The 23,224-nt window shown below is 39.1% G+C and overlaps 1 protein-coding gene across 3 annotated transcripts in view; it reads left to right on the top strand.

Moving 5' to 3' along the window:
• Positions 1–22,814, top strand: part of SLC13A1 (solute carrier family 13 member 1) — a 93,076-nt gene extending 70,262 nt beyond the window's left edge. For all 3 annotated transcript variants that reach the window (XM_025205182.1, XM_014520334.2, XM_025205180.1), the window contains 8 exons: positions 4,355–4,474; positions 7,189–7,287; positions 7,392–7,493; positions 15,956–16,059; positions 17,158–17,267; positions 18,230–18,391; positions 19,424–19,561; positions 19,725–22,814. In XM_025205182.1, the coding sequence (XP_025060967.1) occupies positions 4,355–4,474; positions 7,189–7,287; positions 7,392–7,493; positions 15,956–16,059; positions 17,158–17,267; positions 18,230–18,391; positions 19,424–19,561; positions 19,725–19,868 (979 nt within the window). In that variant the 3' untranslated portion in view covers positions 19,869–22,814. The remainder of the gene's footprint in view (positions 1–4,354; positions 4,475–7,188; positions 7,288–7,391; positions 7,494–15,955; positions 16,060–17,157; positions 17,268–18,229; positions 18,392–19,423; positions 19,562–19,724) is intronic.
• Positions 22,815–23,224: the final 410 nt, after the last annotated feature.

Here is a 23,224-nt window from a genome sequence, read left to right as displayed (position 1 = left end):
AGCAACCACCTGCCCTGCTGCCACTGCCTTCCCTACCTGTTCCTCCGAAACAGCCCTCGCAGCTACAAGTGAGTCTGGGGACACAGGGGGGTGCAGGTGAGGTATGAGGGCTGAGGGGACAATATGGGGAACCCTGGGGGTGAGGGAGGCAGGGGGTATCCCCATGGGTGCAGGAGCAGAGGGAAATCCTGAGGGGAGACGTCATCATCCCACTTTACTCGGCCTTAGTGCAGCCGCAGCTAGAGTACTGCATCCAGTTTTGGCCTCCCCACCTCAGGACGGTCCTTGATAAGCTTGAGAGAGTCCAATGGAGAGCCACCCATATAATCAAAGGCCAAGAGAGCAGCCCTTTCAAAGAGAGGCTGAGGGACATGGGACTCTTCAGCCTGGAGGAGAGAAGGCTCAGGAGGGACTTGGTGGCAGCCTATAAGTATATAAGGGGGGTGCACCAGGACCTGGGAAAACAGTTGTTCACCAGAGCTCCCCAAGGGATAACAAGGTCTAACAGCCACAAACTTCAGGAAGGCCAATTTAGACTAGACATAAGGAAAAACTTCTTTACAGTCCAAGTGTCCAAGGTCTGGATCAGACTCCCCCCAGAGGTGGTTTTGCAAGCACCTACTCTGGACTCATTCAAAAGGTGTTTGGATGCTTATCTTGCACTATGGACTTCCTGCCTATGGCAGGGGGGCTGAACTCAATGATCTCGCAGGGTCCCTTCTAGCCCCTAATGTCTATGAAATCTATGGGGGGGAGGAAGCCCCAGGGGTGGAGGGAAATGGGGGAGACCTGAGGGGCAGGGGGGAGCCTGGAATGGGAGGGAAAGGGAGATGGGATTCTTACCTCTCAGTTCTCCAGGCCCCTGGTAACTAGGGGCAAATTGAAGTTGTGCAGATCCAAGACAGTCAGAGAAGGTTTTTAGTTTTGGAGCTAACACTGACACTGCTTCCCACTTTGAGAAGCTGAAGTGTAACATGTAACAAGGCCGTCCCACTGAGCAGTGGGGAAAGTAAGATCCAAATTCTGACAGAGAGTCTGCTCCTGGGGCAAATCAACTCTACTCTGTCCCTTTCTCAGGGATAATTACTTTGGGTTATGCTGAATAAGTCAGCCTGTCTAGGAATGACCTTGGTAAGTCTTAAGGTCTTTAGAAGATTTTCAGAAATATGAAACAAAGCAAATTGCTCATCAGTTTAAAATTTTAGACATTAAACAGTTCAAGAAGGTACCAGTTTCCTTCAGAGGTTGGTTGGACTCCATGCCACAGAGAGCTGGGGATAGATTCTCTTTCATCTCCTTAAGATTTGGGGAACTTTAAAGGACTGCATAAACATTAGTTTTTTTCAGCTAATATTTTAATTATCTTTTCAAGATGTAAGACAGAATTGTTCTTCTTTTCTTCTTCTATACACACCCTAATCAAATATGACACTCCTGGGTTTTGTGTAGTTCCAACTCTATTATGGATCATAAACCTTAACTTAAGCTTCCTCTACATCCTGGCTAATGTTAGACTTTTCCTTTAAAGCTCCTTCCTTTTCCAATGCTTAGTTCCCTCTGACCCAAAGAGAGGCACCAAAGCTTTTTCTATTCTCTTATGGAAAGGGAATTGAAAAACTAGTATGAGTTGCACATATTTGTACTTCTTGTTCTGTTCAACCACCCATTAACAGACTGATGCCATAAAGGACTCTTATCATTAAAGTTCACCACTCTGTTCACGACAGTTAAAATGGTATCACAGGGTGCTATATTTACTAATATAAATATGTTAAATGTGCTGAGTTTGCAAGCTTTTCCTCCATTTGACACATTGAGAGAAGCCCTAATGTCCTTCTGATGACTGAAGTCCATGAAGTCTGTCTGGCTCCTGCTGGCTAAGAATTCTCATCTGATGTTTGTCCTAGAGCATAGTTTTAAGACAAGTTCTCAATTGAAGAGGGTAACTGTGGAAAAGCTGATGAAGTTTGGGATGATGTATTGACACTAGATTTCCTTAGTAATAGTGCTTTCTCATCTCTTGGACTGGTCTCTCTGAGGCTAGAGCAGGAGGTGTCAGTGCCTCAAAGGTTGATGACCCTATATCTGGCACAGGGATGACCTGCAGAATAGATGTAATTGAGTCAATTGAAAATCCTCCTGATTACTTCAGATTTTGAATTTGACGTTAATATAACATGAACAAGAAGTCAAGTCTTATCACATATTAACAATATCAAATCTTAGGAACATTCTAAAGATAACTCAAATATTGCTGTGTAATAACTGTATCTAAACCTTACCTACAAAAAGAGTTTTGTTATTATCATTACTGAGTATTTCTAGAAAGGGAGACTTTTTGTTATCAGTATCAAGGGTATAACTTGTTGTAATATAGGAGCTTGTTACTGCCATTTAGGCTTCTGCATCTATCACAAGCTGGAGATGAGACAGCCGTTATAGTAGGTCATCCAGCTTCTCTCTGTTGGATCATATCAGCAGGATAGTCCAATCAGTGCCATCCTCAAGGTCAAGATAGCTTAAACATTTAACTGATAATTAGTCAAACAGTCTTTCTGTACAATATTTGCTAAGGAGCTAATGATTATGTAAATTTAATCTTCAGGTTACTGGAAATACATAATCAGGGTATATCTACATGAAACTCTACATTTCCATAGCATTGGCAGGCATGAACTGTGACACCGATGCTACTGTGCAGTACCAATGAGCTACTGTGCAGTAGGGTCAGAACCGACCTGCACGCCACTGGGACTATGAAGTAGCGGCTGTTACTTTGAAGTCAGGTGCACGTGTAGATGTGCCCTCATAGTCTCAGATCTACGTAAAGTTACGTTCTGAGACCTGACCGCAGTAGTATGGTGATTTAAGAACATTTTGCTCCTGACAAAATCAAGTAATTGAGATGAGCATAAATCAGGAGCAAGAATGATAAGGAGAATAAAAACAGCTGAGTCATGAAGTTGCTGTTTGATGAAGTCATATAATAAATACTATGATACATAGAAGTCACATATTTGGGCATATGCTGGTAACGTATAGATAATTATTTAATAACCCCCCCAGCTATATAGTTGAATAGAGCATGTACAGTAACATGGTGTCTCTTATTCAATTTTAAATATTAATTGGTAGCAACTGGATTCCAACATTACCATCTCACCACTGGTTCCAGTTTAAGTTTGGAATTTTCATCTTAAGAAGCAAGTAGATATTTTGGTTCAGATTCACCTAGCATTTTAATTACATTAACCTTTTATTGTTACAATTATGATATAATTTGTATATAGATCCCTAGACTTGTATAGAGCTTTAGAAAGCATAAATAGGAGAAACTGACTGCATCAATGACCTATTTGAACATCACAAATAGTCTTCCTGTAAAAGAGGTGGAATGCAGGTATAACTGTAGGAATTCTTATAGCATCTGAAAGTAGTAATTTCTCTTCCCTGTGACCATGACAAGAGAAGCTATCACTAGAAGGGTAGAGTCATCTTATTTATAGAATTACAGGCTCCAAAATTAGAGTTTGAGAGTGACCAAAGAAAAATTACTGATGCTATTTTTAAGGTAAAAGCACTTAGGAAGCACAGTACTTGCTCATTTGCCCCTTTCCACCTCTGCTATTTTTTCCCTGGCAAATCACAGAATAATTCTGTTTTCCTCAAATATGTACATCTTGACCTGTGACCTTTTTATCTGAAAACCTGTGTGTTTGGTTAAAATTACATGTTGCCCCAGCCAAATGAGCAAATGGACTCATGACTTCTAAAAAATGACCAGTTTTTATTATCAAACTGATCCTTGAATTCCCCATGAGCCATTTTTTGCAGTCCAAGCTTCCCACTTGCATCTACTTTGATGTCTCTCAGGAGCCTCTTGTCTTTTGTCAGCACCCTTTTTTCAGAGAAAGGACTTTCCTCAGCCTCTATTGCCTCATATTCTCTGAGTCCTAATGGCCCTTTCTCCTCTTTTGCTGTCTCGCTGAGCCCTGAAGAAATAGGCCTTTCTCATTTCCTGTGTCTCACTTTAGATACTTAATTGTTTAGATTAAATGAGCAGTAGGGTCTTTGGTTGCTAGTCATATACTGTAGCAATCATGACATGGCATTAGGGTTATACACTGTGGTATGAGCTGCCCAATACCCACAATGGCTGTGATGCTTGGGGCAGGGTATGACTGTGAAGGGCCTTGGCCGCCCCATCATGCACAGTCCCCTACTGAAGACTCCAACTGCATTAAAGCCAGCAGCTCCATTGGTGCACCCTGCTCTAGCAGAGCTGGAGGGCACCTCAGATATGATTTGATTCCTTTTGCAATTCTGAATTTAAGTCTATGTTGTTTTCCTTTAGGCGCTATCCAGGTTGTCAGTGCATCAATTTTGGATCTTGGTTTATACTTTGCATCCCCATCACTATTATTATTCTGTTGTTCTCCTGGGTCTGGCTCCAGTGGCTTTTCCTTGGTTTCAAGTGAGTAAATATTAAAAGCTTCTAACATAACTCCACTTTGATAATACATAAGATACTTTGTACAGACCAAAAGAACATCTTATCTATAATTAAAATACAGGCTGTGGAATGGTGATAAATGATTGTCTTTGCATCATCACATGGCACAAGTGAAGTCTCTGGAAGTGATAGGAATTCACACTCCTAGTCAATATGATGAATGACTATCCGTCCTGGCACTGTTTGAAAACATATTCAGAGCCCCATTTCAAAACTATGTTGCCCACTTCTATAAAATTTGCACGTCATTAGTAAGCAAGGAGGACCTTATAGAGAAAAATTCACGTGGTATATAATTTGTGGTCCATATCTTGATGATGTTAATGGAGGGATTGCCGTTTAACTTTATTGGGATCAAGATTTGATCCAATCTTTGAACCACATGGGCGCATCCAGATGAGCGCAGCCATGTGGTATGTGGCACCGCAGACACGTCTGCAGAGCCACATATTGCATAGTCAGCTGTTCTCTGTGCTGCAAGGGCATGCTGCCCATGCATGTGCTGCTCCAGTTTTGTTTTCCATGTTTTTTTTTTATCCCTGGATATCAAGGGGTCAAAAAAAATAACATGGAAAAAAAACAGATCAGAGCACGCATGGGCAGCGTGTGCAGCTGAAAAGCCAGGCTCCACATGGCAGGACCACTGCAGCTGAAGCCCCAGGAGGCTCTCAGGAACCCAGGTAAGGCTGCTGAGGCCAGCACAGTACTGGCCCCAGCCTCCCCTACTGCCTCCAGGGTAACTTCCACATAACAAAGCACACATGAGTCCGGCTTTCCCCAGGGACAAGTAGCTATGGCACAAAGTGTGCTGCTGCTGCTAGTTGTTCCCAGGGAACTAAACATCCACGCTTGTCTGGACGCAGCTCATAGATCTAAAAGTTGATGATTGGACTGTACAGCAAACATATAGGCTAAGTACAGACAGTCAAAAGGCACAAGGCTGAATCGATTCTATCTTCACAAGTTAGTCTACTCTTCATAGACTGAACCGATAAGCAAGTGAACAGACATTCACTTTTGATTCTGGAAATGCAGTCACATGCCTGCAGTGGAGTTGGGCGCTAAAGTACACCTCCCTGCGTGGCTAAAGCAGACAGCTTGGGCCAAGGCTAGTACACCCAATGTGTGGGAACAGAGGGGGAAGGGGGAGGGAGAGGGGTTTGCAGGAGAGTTGCAAAGAATCCTGGGATGCTGGGGGACTGTGAGTTAACTTTAACGTAGAGGGGATCTGGGCTAGATGTTCAATAAACTGATTTAACCTAAATCTGTTAAGTTTTACGTTGCATCCATCCAGGTTTATCTTAAACCGGTTTCAGCCATTTTGGAAGTGGTTTTGTGCACTGAACTTCTGTTGTGTCACAAATTTGAACCTATTTTTGATAACATATTGGTTTACGTGTAATTTGTGTCCCTAGCCATAGTATGTTTTGTTCCCATAAATGTCTGCATGTGCAAGGGGAAGGTTGTTTCATATGGATTTGTATTGTTCAGAGTTGTGCTGCAAGTTTTTAGATAGAATAACAATGTTTTGGGTCTCCACTGCCTTGAATCTTGTGAATGAATATATAACTGTGTTAAATAGGTATTAAATGCTATCCACAGAGCCCTTGCTTTCTAAGGGGGTAAATAGCAGATGCAGGTTGTAGAAAATCAATTGGAAGTGTTTCCCCCTCTAATAATAGTATAATTAAAAAAAAATTCCTAGGCTGTATTGATGGTGTTCTTTGTAACACAGTAGAAGGGTGGATTGAGAGATCCAAGAGAAGGTGAATTGAAAGCTAAAATCGATCATCTAATTCATAGTGAGATACTCTGTCGTATTCCCCAATTACTGCACTGGCTAATAAATGCAGTAAAAACTCTCCCAGGGCAGAAGAAAATGATGCTGTATGAGAAAGAGTCAGACTCAACAAAGCCATTGACAATTTCCTTTAACTAGATCTGATTTTTGTTTTTTTGCAAAGGAATCCCCCTTCATGGGTAAATAAGCCATTTTGGGGTTTTTTTTTAAAGATCTTTGTCCTTTCTGACAGAAAAACCTGTATGAATAAGATTGTACAGACATAATCATTATTGTCTAGCACTCCTGGTCTAAATGACAAACCTCAGCATTTGGAAATAGAATACCTACTAGGTCTTCAGTCTCATGAGTCACTTGTTGTTAATATTTGTGTGTGCATGTGTGTAAGGTCCCAACTTGTGGCAAGTGTGGTAGACATATAGTAAAATACTACCCCTTCCTTAAAGAGATTACAGTTTACATTTAACATGAACAAGAAGTGGAAGGAAAATTAGGGATGCACTTGCCTGCAGCCACATCTCAGATCATTTGTTATCAATCAAAGTTTCTTGATTTTCCAATCCAGGGTTTTATCCATTAAGCCATGCTGTATGTCCTAAGAATCTAAACATGCAGGTTACCTGCTCTGTCTTAATCACAAACCTCAACACTGGGCCCTATTTTACTGCTTCCTTCATCAGTCTCCAATTCAGTTGTGTACTCTTAAGTTAATCACAGTATTCGGAGATCCTGGGTAGCAACAATTAAATGGGAGACAGTAGCTTGGCTTGTAGACCTGAGGTCTTAATCTAATAAATGTATCCAATACTTTAAAAGCTTGGGAATTTGGGCTGTAATATGAAGACACATTTCTTATTGTTGATTTACTTCCCAGTTTCAAAGAAATGTTCCAATGCGGCAAGGCAAAATCAGCCAGAGAACAGGCCGCAGCCCAGGTGATTGAAGAGGAATATAAAAAGCTTGGACCAGTAAGGTAAGACAGACTGCAAACTGCAGGCAAAAAACAAAGGCACTAGAAAGCAAGCATAGTTTTAATGCAAGGAAAACAGACAATGACAAACTGTGCTTTTGCTGCAGCTACCCGGAGATTATTACTCTTGTCCTATTCATTCTAATGGCCCTGTTGTGGTTTACTAGAGATCCTGGATTCATCCCTGGATGGTCTTCACTTTTTCCACAGTGAGTAACATAATTTAAATGCTACCAGTAACTATACTATTTGGTCCTAAATGAACTTATATATGATGATGATAAAAGAATACTTATTAAAATGTATTTTTACAGCTATGTAATTATTGCCCTGATTTTAATAATGTATTATTGTTTAGATGTGCTGTGAAACCAAATGCAGTTTTTATATAAATTCATAAGTTTATTTGACAAGGGTGTCATTCTGGTTTAGCAATCAGGGTGACAAAGTGGAGATAGTGGGATCTATTTATGCTTATCTCCTTTATGCACATAAGTATTATATTAGTAGATCATATGCATTTATGTACTAACATTAAGCAATTATATATTTCTAGGTAGGTAGGAAGAAAGAATAGTCTGCATAGTCTGAAGATTATAAAATATCTAGAAATGTATTTAGTTATAGTATGGGCAGATAAACTAGGTACCCACATACCCCATAGTACATAAAAGCTTAACTATGGGTAGGCAAGGTTCTTTGGGTAGATGTGATATTTTTTATTACACCAACTAACTAGTTGGAAAAATGTTCTTTGCAAGCTTTAAGGCACAAATATCCTTTGTCAGGCATACGGAGACTCTGCTGGTGTAATGTGTTAGCCAACATAGAAAAGAAGCTAATTTACAACCTGCAGGTCTGTGAAAATGCAAACTATGGGTATGTGCAGATGTTACGCTTAGATTGACCTAACTAGAATTAGGTTGATCTAAGTGATAAACTACATACATTCAGGTAGTTTAGATAAGGCAAAAAATGGCCAGCCTGATCTAACTTAGTTCATCTAACCAAATGTGTGTAGAAGTTTGGAGTGAATCCCTGGAACTGAGAAAGCCCAGCCACTTGCCCCAAACTCAAGGCTACACTTTTCCTACCCTCCCCCCCAGCCCTCCCACCATCCTGGTAGAGCTATTTTTAGCCCTAAGATCCCCACACACCCCAATGTACAATCCCCACCCCTGCAAACCCACCAGGCTGTCCAGTCCCACCTGTCCCTCCCTCCACCTTGCCTTACTTAAATCATGTTCCCTTTGTGGCTCCTGGCATTGGCGAACATGTGCACAAATGGGACCTCATCTACAATCATGCAGCTTAAAGCAAGCTGTATGATCATAGATCAGGTCCTGGGAACATCTGCAAATGCCTCATATTAGGTTAGTCATTTATGAATGAGAAGCATGATACCAAGTTACTACAATTTAGCTTTTATCTACAATGGAGTTAGAACATGCACATGGGCAGTTAATGTGTAACAAGCATGTGACCAGGTAAAAGATCACAGGGATTTATCACTGTCATGGGTCCCCACCCTTTGTGTGCTATAAATTGATAAATTCTCTGAATGTTCATTTAGATTTTATTTCACCAAACATTCATCAGAAATCCTTTCTTAATCTCACCTGTTTTGTTTGCCCAGCTGTCATATAATTTCCCTCTTATCATATCATTTCCCTCATTTCTTCACTCTGAAATGTCTTAACTATCTTATCACTAACTTGGTTCCATTCTTGCCCTTCCTGATCTGTCTGCTGCTTTGAACATGTTGATCACCCTCTATATCTGAAAACTCTTTCCTTCTCCAGTTTCTTTTTCTCTTCCTACCCCTGGTTACTACATTGTGTCTTCCTCTGGTTCTCTCCTACCTCCCTGGCTATTCCTTGAGCACTTCTTCTGGTAGCTTTTCTTCCTTCCTTGTGTCTGTTGTTTCCCTCCAAGGGTACCTATCTCTTTCCCCCACCTCTTCTTTTTACATCCTCTCCTTGACAACCTTATCAACTCTGATTTCTCTCATTACAATATACAAACTAATGACAGCCCTATCTATGTTTTCATCTCAGGTGAACATGCATGAACAAGCAGATACTCATACTCTTCACTATATATGCATTTACTTCCACAATTAATGATACAGACACAGACCTGTAGCAGGGTGGTAGCAGAAGGGTGGGGGGTGTTGTGAGAAATGGCTGTAACTCTGAAAATGTAAAGTGCAGAGCAGAGGTATTTTGGGGTGCAAAAACATTTAATAGATTCTGCCTATCATTAAGAATTTGCATTGTTTTTACCTTTTGAATATATTTTCCAAGCAATAGAAAAATGCAGAGAACCTTCTTTCCACACAGAAGAGCTTATGATCTTTCTCTTCATTTAGCAACATTTTTCTAAAAGAAGTTGATTTAATCAAGCAATCAGCCAATCAAGCAATCAGACTGACTGAACATGCCTTCCTGGTTTATAATAGCATTTAATGTTCACATAGCATCACTTAATGACCTAGCTCACATACTAAAAAAAGCAATTGTAAATAGGTCTTTAAAAGCTGAGGCTTACTGTCAGATTCTTTCCATTTAAACACCAATATTTTCCTATTTAAACTTCTCTGCTTATTGTCTGACAAAAGTATTTTTCTCACAAATAGAGAAGAATAGAGTGTTCTTATAATAACTATACTCACAGATACTTCATAGATTCCATAGGCATTAGGGTTGAAAGGGATATCACAAGAACATTGGGTCCAGCCCCCTGCCCAAGGGGCAGGAAGTCAGCTGGGGTCAGATCACCTCAACAAAATAAGCATCCAAGCATTTTTTTAAAGGATCCAGAGTAGGTGCTTGCACCACTTTTGGGGGGAGTCTATTTCAGACTCTGGAGACTCGGACAGTAAAGAAGTTTTTCCTTATGTCTAGTCTAAAACCGTCTTCCAGCAGTTTGTGACTATTAAGACTTCGATTTCCCTTGGGGTGCCCTGGTGAACAGACGTTCTCCCAGTTCCTGATGCACACCCCTTATATACTTGTAGGCTGCCACCAAGTCACCCCTGAGTCTTCGCTTATCCAGGCTGAAGAGTCCCATGCCTCTCAGCCTCTCCTCGCAAGGCCTCTTCTCTTGACCTCTAACCATGCATGTGGTTCTCCTCTGAACTCTCTCAAGCTTCTCCACATCCTTTCCAAAGTGTGAGGCCCATAATTAGATGTAGTACTCCACCTGCAGCCTCACCTGGGCCAAATAAAGTGTGAGGATGGCTTCTTGACTCTTGCTTGAGATGCATCAGTAGATGCATGCCAGAGTTTTATTTGCTTTGCTGGCTGCAGCATTGCATTGGCTTACATTCATCTTGTGGTCATTCATGACCCCCAAGTCTCTTTTGATCATGAGTGTAGCACTGCCAAGCCTATAAGCATGATGTGGGTTTTTTCTCCCAAGGTGGAGCACCTTGCATTTCTCTGTGTTGAATGTCATCAGGTTTTAATCTGCTTACCTTGCGAGCCTGTCCAGCTTGGCCTGAATTGCCAGCTTATCCTCTAGTGTGACCGCACTTCCCTATAATTTGGTGTCATCTGCGAACTTAGCCCTCACAAGGACAGTGCTTCATGTATGCCCGCTAATGTTTTTATTTGGAATATAAGCATGTGTCATTTTACCTTAGGTTTAATTATGATATATTGTATGGTCTTTGACCTAACCTGATGAAATACAAAGCCTGTAATTCTTTACAAAAGAAACATAAGAAAAAAATTTGTGCTATCCAGATCTTGCTTCTTTGTGCAGAGCTCTTGTTATAATTACTTCATTGTATTATTATCCTTAAAATGTACAAGTATATTGTGTTCTTTTCAATATTCGAAGATTTAGTCTAACTACAGTTTATCCAAGTTTTGTACATTATGATTTCAAATGAGAACCGAGAATTTGTTCAGGGGTGTTCTGTTCTGTTCTATATGAGTTTTTAGTCAAGTCTGCTCCAATGTGCTATAATTACATTGCATCAGAGCAGCCTCGCTGCTCATGTATAGGCACCCTTACAGTGCTTCCTGTTGTTTTTAGTCCAGTGACTTGTACGTGGTTACAACATATCTTCCTGAAAAGCATCCAGGTTTGATTTAGAGATATCAAAAGACAGACAATCCATTATTTCCCTCGGTAGTTTGTACCAGTGATGTAATCACCCTCACTGCTAAAAATGTTTGCCTTATTTCCATTTTGAAAGCTTCTAATCATTTGTTCTCATTCTGTCTTTCCTCCCATCAGTACTTGGTATTTTCTCCCCATGGATAGACTAATCAAGTCTCTCAACCTTCTTTTCAGAAACAAATAAGGAAGTGCTTTTAAGCTTCTTACTTTGTCATTTTCTCCAGTCTCCTCATTTATATGACTCTTCTCTGTACCATCTCTTTTTAATATTCTTTTAAATACTTGGACACCAGGTGCCTGTAGATGTGTGGGACATCTGCTCCAATGCGTGGTAATTATAGCGTGTTGGAGCAGACTCGATTAATCAAGTCTGCTGGAGTGTACTAATTAGCACGTTCCAGCAGCCTCAGCATCTTGTATATTCAGCATACCTGCGCTTTAAAATGGAAGTGGGGGTCCTTTAACTAAAGCTCGTTTAATGACCTTTAGTTAGTGTCCCTGCCACCATTTGAAGTTCAGGAATCTGAATACATGAGATGCTGTAAGTGCTTTAATTAGAGTGGCTCCTGAGAGCATGTGTAAGGAAACCATGAGAATACAGAATTATATGCAGTATTCTTGTAATGGTCTCAACAGTGTTGGACACAGAAGCAAAATCACTTTGAAATTCCACCCATGACAGCCCTGGTTGTAGATCCAAGGATGACATAGCCTTTTTTGCCATTGCTTCGTGTTGGGAGCTCATGTTGAGTTGCCTCTGCTTTATCACACCGCATTCTTTTCAGACTTGGCTCTTTCCAGGTTATAGTCCTTTCTGATGTAGATCTGGCCTACATTCCTTATTTCTAAATGTGCAACTTTCCATTTGGCTTCTTCACATGCATGTTGTTTAAATAGGCTCAGATTATCAAGTGTTGAAAATTGTACTATTTGACTGTTCCATCTTCATCATTACCCCAAAACTTGCATCATCTTCAAACTTTATATTTAGTTCCAAATACCTGATGAAAATATTTTGAATAGTGACAGGCAGAGTAATGATTCCTCTGGAACACTACCAGAGAACTCCCCATTTATTAACAACCCCCTTTTGCTGACTAATATTTTGAGATCTGTCAGCTGCCAGTTCTTAAAACATTTAATATATGCTTTACTAATATTGTGCAGTGCTAATATTTTATCAGAAAGTCCTCTGTACTAAGGTAAATGCCTTACAAAAGTCAATTATATCTAACAGCTAATCTTTACCAACCTAACTTATAACCTTACTAAAGAATGATGAATCAGTATATTACCTTGACTCTGGGCTACCTCTCTCAGGAAGAGACAGCAATGCTTTATACTCAATAGTGTCAAATCCTGCAAAGTGGTTCAGGATGAGGATGGATATCTGCTATCTCCTGATATCATCCATCAATCCCAGTAAAGCAGTCTCAGTTCCATGTCCCAGACTGAATCCAGATTGCACTGGGCCTAGGATATTAGCTTCAATCAGATGAGCTGCAATTTGGTCTTTGCCCAGGTTCTTTATGAGCTTGTTCAGGAATGGAAGTTTTTACACTGGCAAGTGGTTCAGTAGAGATGATATATCTAGGGTAGGTAATAACAGTGTTGGTTGGATTATGTTTCAGGTTGAAATACTTCCACTTTAATAATGTACTATAAAATAAGGTACATGCGTGCATACAGGATGGCTTGTATGTTTATTTTGTGCTAACATCAGGCTACAACATGCACTTCTGGAAGTGCATAGGGCTTGGTGCAGTTGCAGGAACCTGAATAGAATACTTTGTGTTAGATTGCCATGTCTCCTATTCCCCAGAATTACCTCAATTTAGCTGGCTACAAGATTTCCTTTGAGTGCAGCACTTAGATGATTTGTAGGGCAAGTATTTCTATAGTACCTTATGTTGCTGCATAATTTATGTGTGTACATCAAAAATGAGACAAATAGATTTTGAAAAATTTACATACTTCAAAAAAATGGTATTTAAAATGCCCCTGCTAAGATGAGGTGCATGTGCAGCACACCAAACAGTAGTGTCACTTGTTGTTTTATTTTTTAATTCAGTTCAGGTAGTTTTATCTCTTTGAGCCCATGCATGTATATGCAGTACTGTCCCATGAGCAGATTTTCCCGGAATGCTGATTAGTTATTAAACCACATAGTTTTGTTATTCACAGAAGACTCTGCTTTCAAAAAGAGGTAACTGTAGGAATTATATCATTTCAAGCCAAGTCTTGCATCCAGGCTAATCATGTGAGAATGCAGGATTGGATCCTACAGTATAGGCCTTGTTGACACAACAGAAGCCTTTATCTTTGGAATTATATCAGCCTGGCCACATCCAAACATGCAGGCATATGCATGTGCAATGGCTCAAATAGTAGCAGTACAAATTTTTGATGCTACTTTGTGCTGCAGCTCACGCTCCTGCATATGCGTTTTATTGCGGGACACGTTGCCCCGCTTTGGGCAAACTGCCCTTGCCCAACTCCTCCTGGCTCCTAACGTGCTGGAGCAGCAGGGGCACAGACTGAGCAGCAGCAACATCCTGGCCGGCAGCCAGAGCATCTCACTGGAGGACCAAACTTCTGTTTGTTCTGGTGCATGCTATGTTCCCTTGCTCTATGCCACTTTTTTCCTGGTGCTTTTTTTTGCTGGTAACAAATTTTGCCCCTGTGCTGCAAATTGCAGTGTGGGGGGCATTTTAACATTCCATTGTGTGGTTTGTGGCACCACAAAGAGGTTTGTGATGCCACAAACCACATGTGCCTGCATGTCTGAACTTGCCTTCTAGGTGTATTAGCAGAATCCCATTGTGGAGGTACAGTGTATGTGCTGGCAGAGCTACACCCCATCCCAAAACAATAAAAATGAGGCCAATAAAAACATTCTTTCATCAGCGTAGCTATGTACCCACAGGTTTTGTTAAAATAGCTACATTGACTCCTAGCCCACATAGCTATTAGAGCAGAACTTTGCAGTGTAGACTTCTGTTAAATGGCTGCCTAGGCCATCAGCAGGTACATGACTATTCTATGAATGAATTCAACTAATTGGAGAGTTGAGCAATCCTCTCCTGCAGCATGGAAAATAGTGCATCCCACATATTTCTAAAGTGTAATATCCATAAAAGAAATTATATGGTAGCAAGCAGTATAAAAAAACCAACAAAAAACTAACATATACTTAAAAGAGTCACTCACTGCCTTTATTTTTAACACACTGACAGTATTTATTTTATAGTACGTAGAGCCTACATGAGAAAATTAGTTTTTAAATGGGGGGGGGTTCAGTACATTATATTTATTAAAATATCTTGAGTTTTACCCAGCACTGCTCTTAAGGTCTAGGTGTTCTAGACTGCCCTACTGGATTATGGGATGTCATAAAGTGTGGCCATATAACAAAGAGTGATGGTTTATGAATAACAGAGCACATCTACATGAGATATTTACTGCTGTTGCCTAATTAGCTTTGCAGTAAACATCTCAGCTTCTACACATTAGGCTCTATTAGGCTGAAAGAAAATAATACATTCTGCAGCAGGTTATTACTTGTAAATTCATTTTCTGTCCTTCTGAACAGTTTTTTTGTGCATAGCAATGCATATGTAGACACTGACCTGGCGGGCGGGAGCATGAGGGTGCTTCAGCGTGGGGGCTGCCTGCTGGCTAGGCCCATACTGGAGCATCCTTGTACCCCAGCCAGCCCCTCTGCAGCATGCTGAGCGAGGTTGAAGCAGCCCCAGGCTGACCCTCCAAGCCCTGCCATCTGGGGTTCTCTGACCCAGCTCAATGTGCTGCATTCCTGGGCGTACATTCAAACCCTGCACCCAGGAGCAATAAAATCCAGGGCAATATGCACCAAACTTTAGTGATTTCAATTAATTGCATATATAGATACACCCACATAGTAAAAAAAAAAAAAAAATCAGGGCTAAGTTATGCTAGGCAAATATCCAACCAGAATAGTATTAAGTCTATGTAGAAATATGTGTATTATATGGCCCCTTATCGAAACAATAATTCTTGATCAAGCAAAAATCTTATGTAACTGAACGGGAATTTGTGGTGAGAAAAAAATGCTGAATTGGACACTGTTGCAAATAGTTCCAAGGGTTGAAAATATACCAGAAACTGGTACAGTGTAGGGCGCTGTGGTATCCTGCTCCTGTGCTGACAGGATGGGGTGTTAGAAGAAGCACCAGGCCAGCTCTTTACCATTAAGAAACTTTGGGGAAAGAATAATCCTCCTAGCACCAATGTTAGGTCTGTTGTTAAATGCACCACTACCAAGTTACAAAGCAAACACTGTACCCAAGAAACTGGTAAAGTCATGTGGAAATTAGGAAATTTAAGCATAAAAATCCTGAAACTTAAAGATCACTAGATGGTGAAAAAATGTTGTACAGACAAAAAGGTTACTTTTTATGGCATTCATGTGTATTTCTGCAGCTATTAACCTAATTATTTTTCCAGGTGCTGTATATTCTTCATTCTTTATTTAGCAAATACATCTTTAATCTCTCTCCAGGTACAAAGGTTTTGCTACCGATTCAACAGCTGCCTTACTGATTGGCCTCCTCTTCTTTATAATTCCTGCAAAAAGAGTGTCTAGGACTTCAAATGGAGAAAACAGTTGAGTATGCTTTACTGGGAGCTTTTCTAAAGTAAGAACTGTAGGATTTGGCCCCATATGACCATAACTTGGTGTTGTTAAAGGAATATTGTCAGATACTTAAGCCCAGCAAGTACTGTTGATGTTGCTAAATGAAAGAAAACTGGATAGGAGGTTAGTGGTGCCTGGAAACTGGTATAAATAGAAAAATATGTGCTATTTTTTCAAATGTTTCTTCTGCAGTTCTGGAAGCCCATACACAAAAGCACTGAGCTAGTTTATGAGAAGTGGAAAATAATTCTTTTATGGAAAGAGAGTGAAACATACAATTTCATTTCAATGAAGCTGAAGTGAAGACTACAATGTAAACATAAAAACAAATATAATGTAACTAAATTGGCAGTTAGATGTTCATTTGATATTTGATTTTTCCTGCATTGGGCACTTCTACATGTGTCACTATGGCAACATTGTTACTGCACTGTGATTTAGTGCTTTCTCTTGGAAGTACTAAATTACAACGCAGTAACAGACCGCACTGCACTGTACATGTGGTGCCCAGTTATTTTTAGCAGATACTTTGCCATAGCGGCACACTATACTGGGGGAGCACATTGCTATGGCATTGTAGCTCCTGGTCATGGGTCGACACCTGTGGATGCTACATAGCTTTAGCATGTTGCTACGGCGACATAGCATCACATGTAGATGTGCCCAGGGTCTACTTTATTACACAGACTGGTATCTTAGCAGGAAATCAATCCCTTGCACTGATAATCATGAATAATACTTGCAGAGTAAGAACTGATGCCCTATACAGGCAGCAGAGGCTGGCTTTACATAGGGATCTGATATCTAAATGGAAAACATCTTTCCATTGGCTTTATAGGGCTTTATGATGTAAACGGTCATAATTCAAATGACTTTACACTATGACAATTCACCTGAGCTGAGGCAGTGCCCCAAAAAGCCAACATGGGTTACAGGAAAAACCTTCTTAATTTTATGATGACAAAGATTTACTTTAAATATTTCCTTTCCCTCCATAGGATAGGTATAAGTTTATCCAAGTATTGGAAATGAGTATTTTTTTAAAGGTTGTTATGTTTTTTTCCTAGCTTTTTTTGATTATGCTCCACTGATTACTTGGAAGGAATTTCAGACCTGCATGCCGTGGGAAATAGCTATTCTTGTTGGTGGAGGGTTTGCACTGGCAGATGGCTGTGAGGTAATGCAATGTATACAATATACTGAAATATTTAAATGATCTGCACCAAGTGCAATACAGATTTATAGCATATTCAAGGGTATTCAAACATTCTATTTGAGCATTCAAGCAATTTTGCTAAGAATGAACCAAACACTGTACATGGTAATGCTGAGGAGATTCAAGATTATTCATATAAGAGGGTAAAAATTACAGTGGAGCCTTATTAACAGCCTTAAAAAATTATAAGTCTGCAGAAAAATTTGTTTACTAATCAGAACCATGACATAAGTAACTCCAGTCAATCTACATTTGATGCATCTGAATACATTTTATATTTTCCTACTATTTAAAAGGCAAGAAATTAACTATAATTAAAGAACTGTTTAAAAATATAAATATTTCAGTAAATAGGGGCACCTGTGCTAGCCTGTTCAGAGCTAAGTCAGGTGCTAGAAGAAGTACAGCTGTGTTAGCATGGCATACCATCCAAGCTAATATACACTGTTTCTGAATCGAGGTAGTTAGCCCATGCAGTGTTGCATTTATGTGACTGTATTCTTTCCACAGCACCTGAGCTAGCTAGTCATTACAATCTAATGCTGCCATCCTGCAGCTGTTTGCATGAATGACACCTCCTTCTCACCCCATCTGGAGCTCTGCTGTCCAAACACATGAGTAAAATAAGCAGCATTTGCTCATAAAGCTTGTTATGCACAAACGCTAAAAACATTTGAAGTTGTCTCCTTAAGCATCTCTGAAGCATATCGATGAAGAGATATATATTGCAATATAGTTTTCAATTCTCGTTATAGTAAAAGAGTACAACATTTTGACACGAGAATGTTCTCCTGATAAATATATGGTGGATCATGAAGAATGTCTTATCTCTATTTATGTAACTACCGTGCAAATTACTGAACTTACTATTTTGTATTCAATAGCTGCTGTGATATATTTACATAATCTTGTTCACTATGCAGGATTCAAATCTATCAGTTTGGATTGGAAGTAAATTAACTCCTCTGGGATCATTACCAATGTGGCTGATTATCCTGATTTCATCTTTGATTGTCACTTCAGTGACAGAAGTGGCCAGCAATCCAGCTACCATTACAATATTCTTGCCTATACTAGCACCTCTGGTGAGTACCCTATGTAAGGTCTGCTTTATCCTTACTGTTCTTTGCTCTGTTCAAAAAGAATACAAATATATGAGATTCGTTCAAAGCACTGGTTCTACCAATCTACCAGTGGAGTGGTAGCACCTACTCAAAGAAGCATCTTATTTAAAAAAACAAACAAACTATGAAAATGTTTTAAAATGTTTTTGTTTGTTTGTTTGGGGTCTTTTTAGTAATTCATAAATGATAATGGTTTTCTGAATTTTCTGGAAAAAATTTCCTTCAAAGTTCAGATTTTGAAAAAAAAAACCTTTTTGACAAAAACATTATTTAAATATAAACATTAAAAAAACAGTTCTTTCTAAAAGAGTGCAGTAAGACAATGGAGTTGTTTATTATGTAATTATCTCTTCCTCAGTTCTCACTGTATCTGTGTCTCTTCCTCTTCCCTGGAACAAATGCTGGATGGCAGCATAAAACTCTCAGCTCCTCCTCTGAAACCTACAACATTAATCTCCCCTTTCCTCTCCTTGTCTCCTGCCCAGCTTTCAAATACTATAGTCTTCTTCCTCTCCCACTACTTCATTATAACATATGTATTATTATTTTCATGAAGTCTGGCACTAACTTTCATTTATCACATCCAAATTCAAATTCATCATCCTTGTTCTCAGCCGACTTAAACTGCTGAACTCTTGTGTGTTAGGATGCAAATTCTCTATGCTTTTTTCGATGGACTTCTCTACAATTGGAAATTAATCAGGGTTGGGGAGCAGGGGGTAGGCTGTCAGTTTAAAGTACACCAGCTAGTCTAGAATAGCTGTGTGTCCAGATATACTTACTGTGGGATATGAGCACCTTTTCTTGGTTTATTTGAATCCAGTGCAACACATCGCATAAGCAAAAATGGAGTTCTCGCACAAGGGTATTTCTTTGTATTTGAACTAGGGATTCAGTGAATTAATGTACTTGTGTGACCATTTTAGGTATTTGTTTGATGTAGTTAATATATCCTCTGAAATCCATTCTCTCATTCTTTTTACTATTTGACAGGCTGAAGCTATTCATGTGAACCCACTTTTTATACTAATACCTACTACACTGTGTACTTCATTTGCATTCCTGCTACCAGTAGCAAATCCACCCAATGCTATTGTATTTTCATATGGTCATTTAAGCATTATTGACATGGTGAGTTATTACCAAAACATCCTTAATTACTGTATGTAACTTTCTGTGCTGATAATCATCCTGGAGGAGTAATGTATGATTTTACTATTATGGAAATTTGCTTTAGCCAAGCTTGATTGTAGTATTTCTCGGTATCAACTTCTGATTTTTCTTTTTGCTTTAGGTGAAAGCTGGCTTGGGCATTAACATCATCGGAGTTGCTGTAGTTATGCTTGCTATCATGACATGGGTAGTGCCCCTGTATGACCTCTATACATATCCAGCCTGGGCACCAATTCTTTCTTCTGTGAATAACACAGGGCCATAGAAGCTAACTAGCCAGCGTTTGTTCTGATTTTGATTTTCATATCACTATCATATGATGAGTTACTAAAAATACAGAGTGCTTCAGTGATGATAGTGATCCAGGTTACTGTAAACACCGTATCTCCCAGTCCAAAGGACTGGCAATCTGTTTTGGTGTTCCTAATTGGCAAGAATGCTATATGAACATGAACATGAAAAAAACTATCAAAGCTGAACATGTTTCGTGCCCAGTTCACCTAGTTCAGATTGTATTTTTATATGTTTTGAAGGAACATCTGTGAATGTGCACATTCATTATGAATATCAATGTGCCCCTTTTCTTAGGGTCATAAAATAGTACAAAGTACAGCTTTTGATATTTCAAATGTGGTGGTAACATTTGTTGCTAGCCTAAGAACACACTGTTTTTATTTTAGTTTGGTATTATACAGCTGTGATGCTTTTTAAAATGATGATTGCAAACAAAAGGTCAGGTTGGAAACGATCTGAACAGTCCATTAAGAGACTTGTCTGTAGATGTGCTCTTTCAGGAAACACAAAAAACAATGTGAGGAGAGCAGCATGGCTATTTATACAGCAGTTTTTCTGTCAACATTACTCTGGCCATTCTTTCACTATCTATAAGTGGAAACATTAAGATCCCAATTCAGGAATGTCTTTGATAATGTTTTATAAGCTTATCATATTTAGGACCTTTCTTAAAACGTATGCTTAAGGTTAAAAATGTACTCTAGAATTTTTCTGAATGGAGATGCACTCCTGAGTGAAGCTTATAGGAGTGTAGAGTAAGCTAACAGAATTATTTTCTGCTAAGTCCACATCAAAGCAATTAATACTACACACACACACACACACACACACACACACACACACACCCCAACAGTTCTGGGGTCTTAACATTCAACCTGTCAAGTAGGACAGAAGTGCCTCTTTGTCAGAAGGAAGTATGTCCTGCAGGACATGTGGAATATTAAGATAACTGTAATAATGTTAGAAATACAAAAGGGCCAGTGCAGTTGAAGAGGAAGTTTGCATTGAGTGGGTATTTAGAAATAACTTACATTGTTAATATTGTGTCTTTCTTGTTAATAGCTATGATAAAGATGCAACATAAATATTGTCTGTCCTGTTAAGAGCTATAATATAGATGTCAACATTGGAATGTACATAATTGTTGCAATGTGTGAATTATTCCCAGTTGCTACTGGTTAGTGCATCAGATGCCATGATACGGTGAATGAAGCAGGATTTTTGAAATGTTGATGTTCCATTATAAAAACTGCTATTATTTTATACAATCTCTCTTCTGCTTTATCTATACTGTAAGCTTTACAAAAAAGGAATATTTTTTTTTTAGTCTATGTTAGCATAACACCTAGCAAAATGAAACCCTTATTTTTTATTAGGTCTCCAAGTAGATTAGGAACATATGGTCTTTTTGTGGAGAATGTAAATAAGGGTCCTATGTTCCTCCTAGTCCTGTGTTCCTATAGTTTAAGCATCTTCTTACATATATTTCATATAAACTGAATGTATATTTTTGCTCTAATGAGTATACATAAAATATATTGGCGTATATATAATATTTATGACATACTATTTATTAGTGGCTCCAGTCCTGCTGAATTCAGTGGGAGTTTGCCATAGAAAGAGTAGGATCAGGCCTTTGCTTTATTATTTGTTTTTATTTTTGTGCTTTATCTGGTTTATCCTTTCTTTATCGCTCACTGTACTTCTCAAAGAGCTGCCTTCAAATTACTGGAAAATGTAAAGAATATGCACTTTGAGAAATATCACAGTTCTATTCTTTTCTTATGAGGATCAGTCAGCTCAGTCTTGAAGTATAAATTGCCGTATGGTCTTTTAAGAGGAAGTATACATGGTTGTGTATTTCAAGACTCTTCATTCCTACTTTAAAGTCATTTGGCCCATAACCTACACTACAGTTGAAGAATGCTCAGTACAGCTGCTCCCCATAGGAAATAATGCAAAGCCACTTTTGATTATCCATAGACCAAATTTATTTTAGTTTTAATATTAGCAGTCTAAAAGCTATTGAACCTGATGTTGGCTACATCTGAAGGCTAGTCTGACATTGGTGGGTGTTGCAAGGAAGCTCATCCACCTTCCCCATTTCCCTGACCCCATCCTTGGCAGCCACATGTAAGAGACATAGCAAACACTGCAAAAACCAGTATGCCCCCGAGAATTTCTCAGTGCAGGAATAATTGTCCGGTGGTCAGATCTACCAAGGTTTAGGGCGGCTTTATTGTTGTTGTTAACTGTGACGATAAAGGTTGAAACATTTCAAAGAAGCTCCAAAGTACTAAAGAATCAAGACTGCCACAAAATATGAATGGAGTCTGTGAGATACCACTTAAAATGTTACCAGAAATTATCTGCATAGTTCTTTGCACAGATTAAATGAATTAAACATTTGCTCTCTTTTTGACTGCTTGTTAGTGCTATTTTGGAATATCATTTATGTCAGTGTACCTCTGTGATGTATGTTCTTACCTATATACTGTCAATTATTTGTAAAAGAAACATTTGCCACATGCTGTAAAGCCAAACTTATGTTAAGTGAACATTTAAGGGGACCTAGAAGAAGTGGTCTCTGATAGACAGTGGTTTTTTAATAAAGGTGACTGAGAATTTTTTTAAATGTGTTTTATTGTTATAACAATTTAAAAGTCCATGCAGGAATAGACAATAAAGCTGAAGGAAATTGCATTAGAAAATGCATTATACATATTTGATACCAGAAAAGCTAACTTTGCATATAAAATAACTTTAAAACATAGAGGAGGAAGTATTTGTATTTTCATAAGGAAATCAAAACACAAATACTTAATAAAATGAAATTTTATGTATTTTATTTTACATATACTAGGTGAAAATTGTTCCTCCAGTCATGAAAATAAAAGTAAAAGATTTTTAAATAAAAATGTAACCTTTTTTATTGTCATTGACTGTCTGGTGTTTTGTTTTAAAACCTTCAAGCAATGCACACATGCTGATCCAGTGCCTCCTGATATCAGAGACAGTTTTTCTAATGACTTCAGCATCCTTGGATTGGACCCTCTTTGCCTGTCTCAAGTGCATGGAAGTCAAAGTCAATTCATCTGGTCTCTAAAGGCATATATACACTGATATTTAGGGTCCACCTTGAGGTTGCTCTCAACCAGCCCAAGCCTGATGAGCCATCTCTCCCTTCTACATCATACCACGTAGTCAACAGCAAAGTCATTCCAACCATACTTCCTATTTTTTCAGCATGCCCCTCAAAAGTATTCCAGATTCCCCTCTAGACCTGTTCCAGGAATTAGTCTGCTGGCAAATTTTCCATACACCAAA

This window comes from Alligator sinensis, unplaced genomic scaffold, assembly GCF_000455745.1.
Source record: "Alligator sinensis unplaced genomic scaffold, ASM45574v1 scaffold574_1, whole genome shotgun sequence".
NCBI lineage: Eukaryota > Metazoa > Chordata > Crocodylia > Alligatoridae > Alligator > Alligator sinensis.
This window is presented reverse-complemented; position numbering and strand designations above follow the sequence as displayed.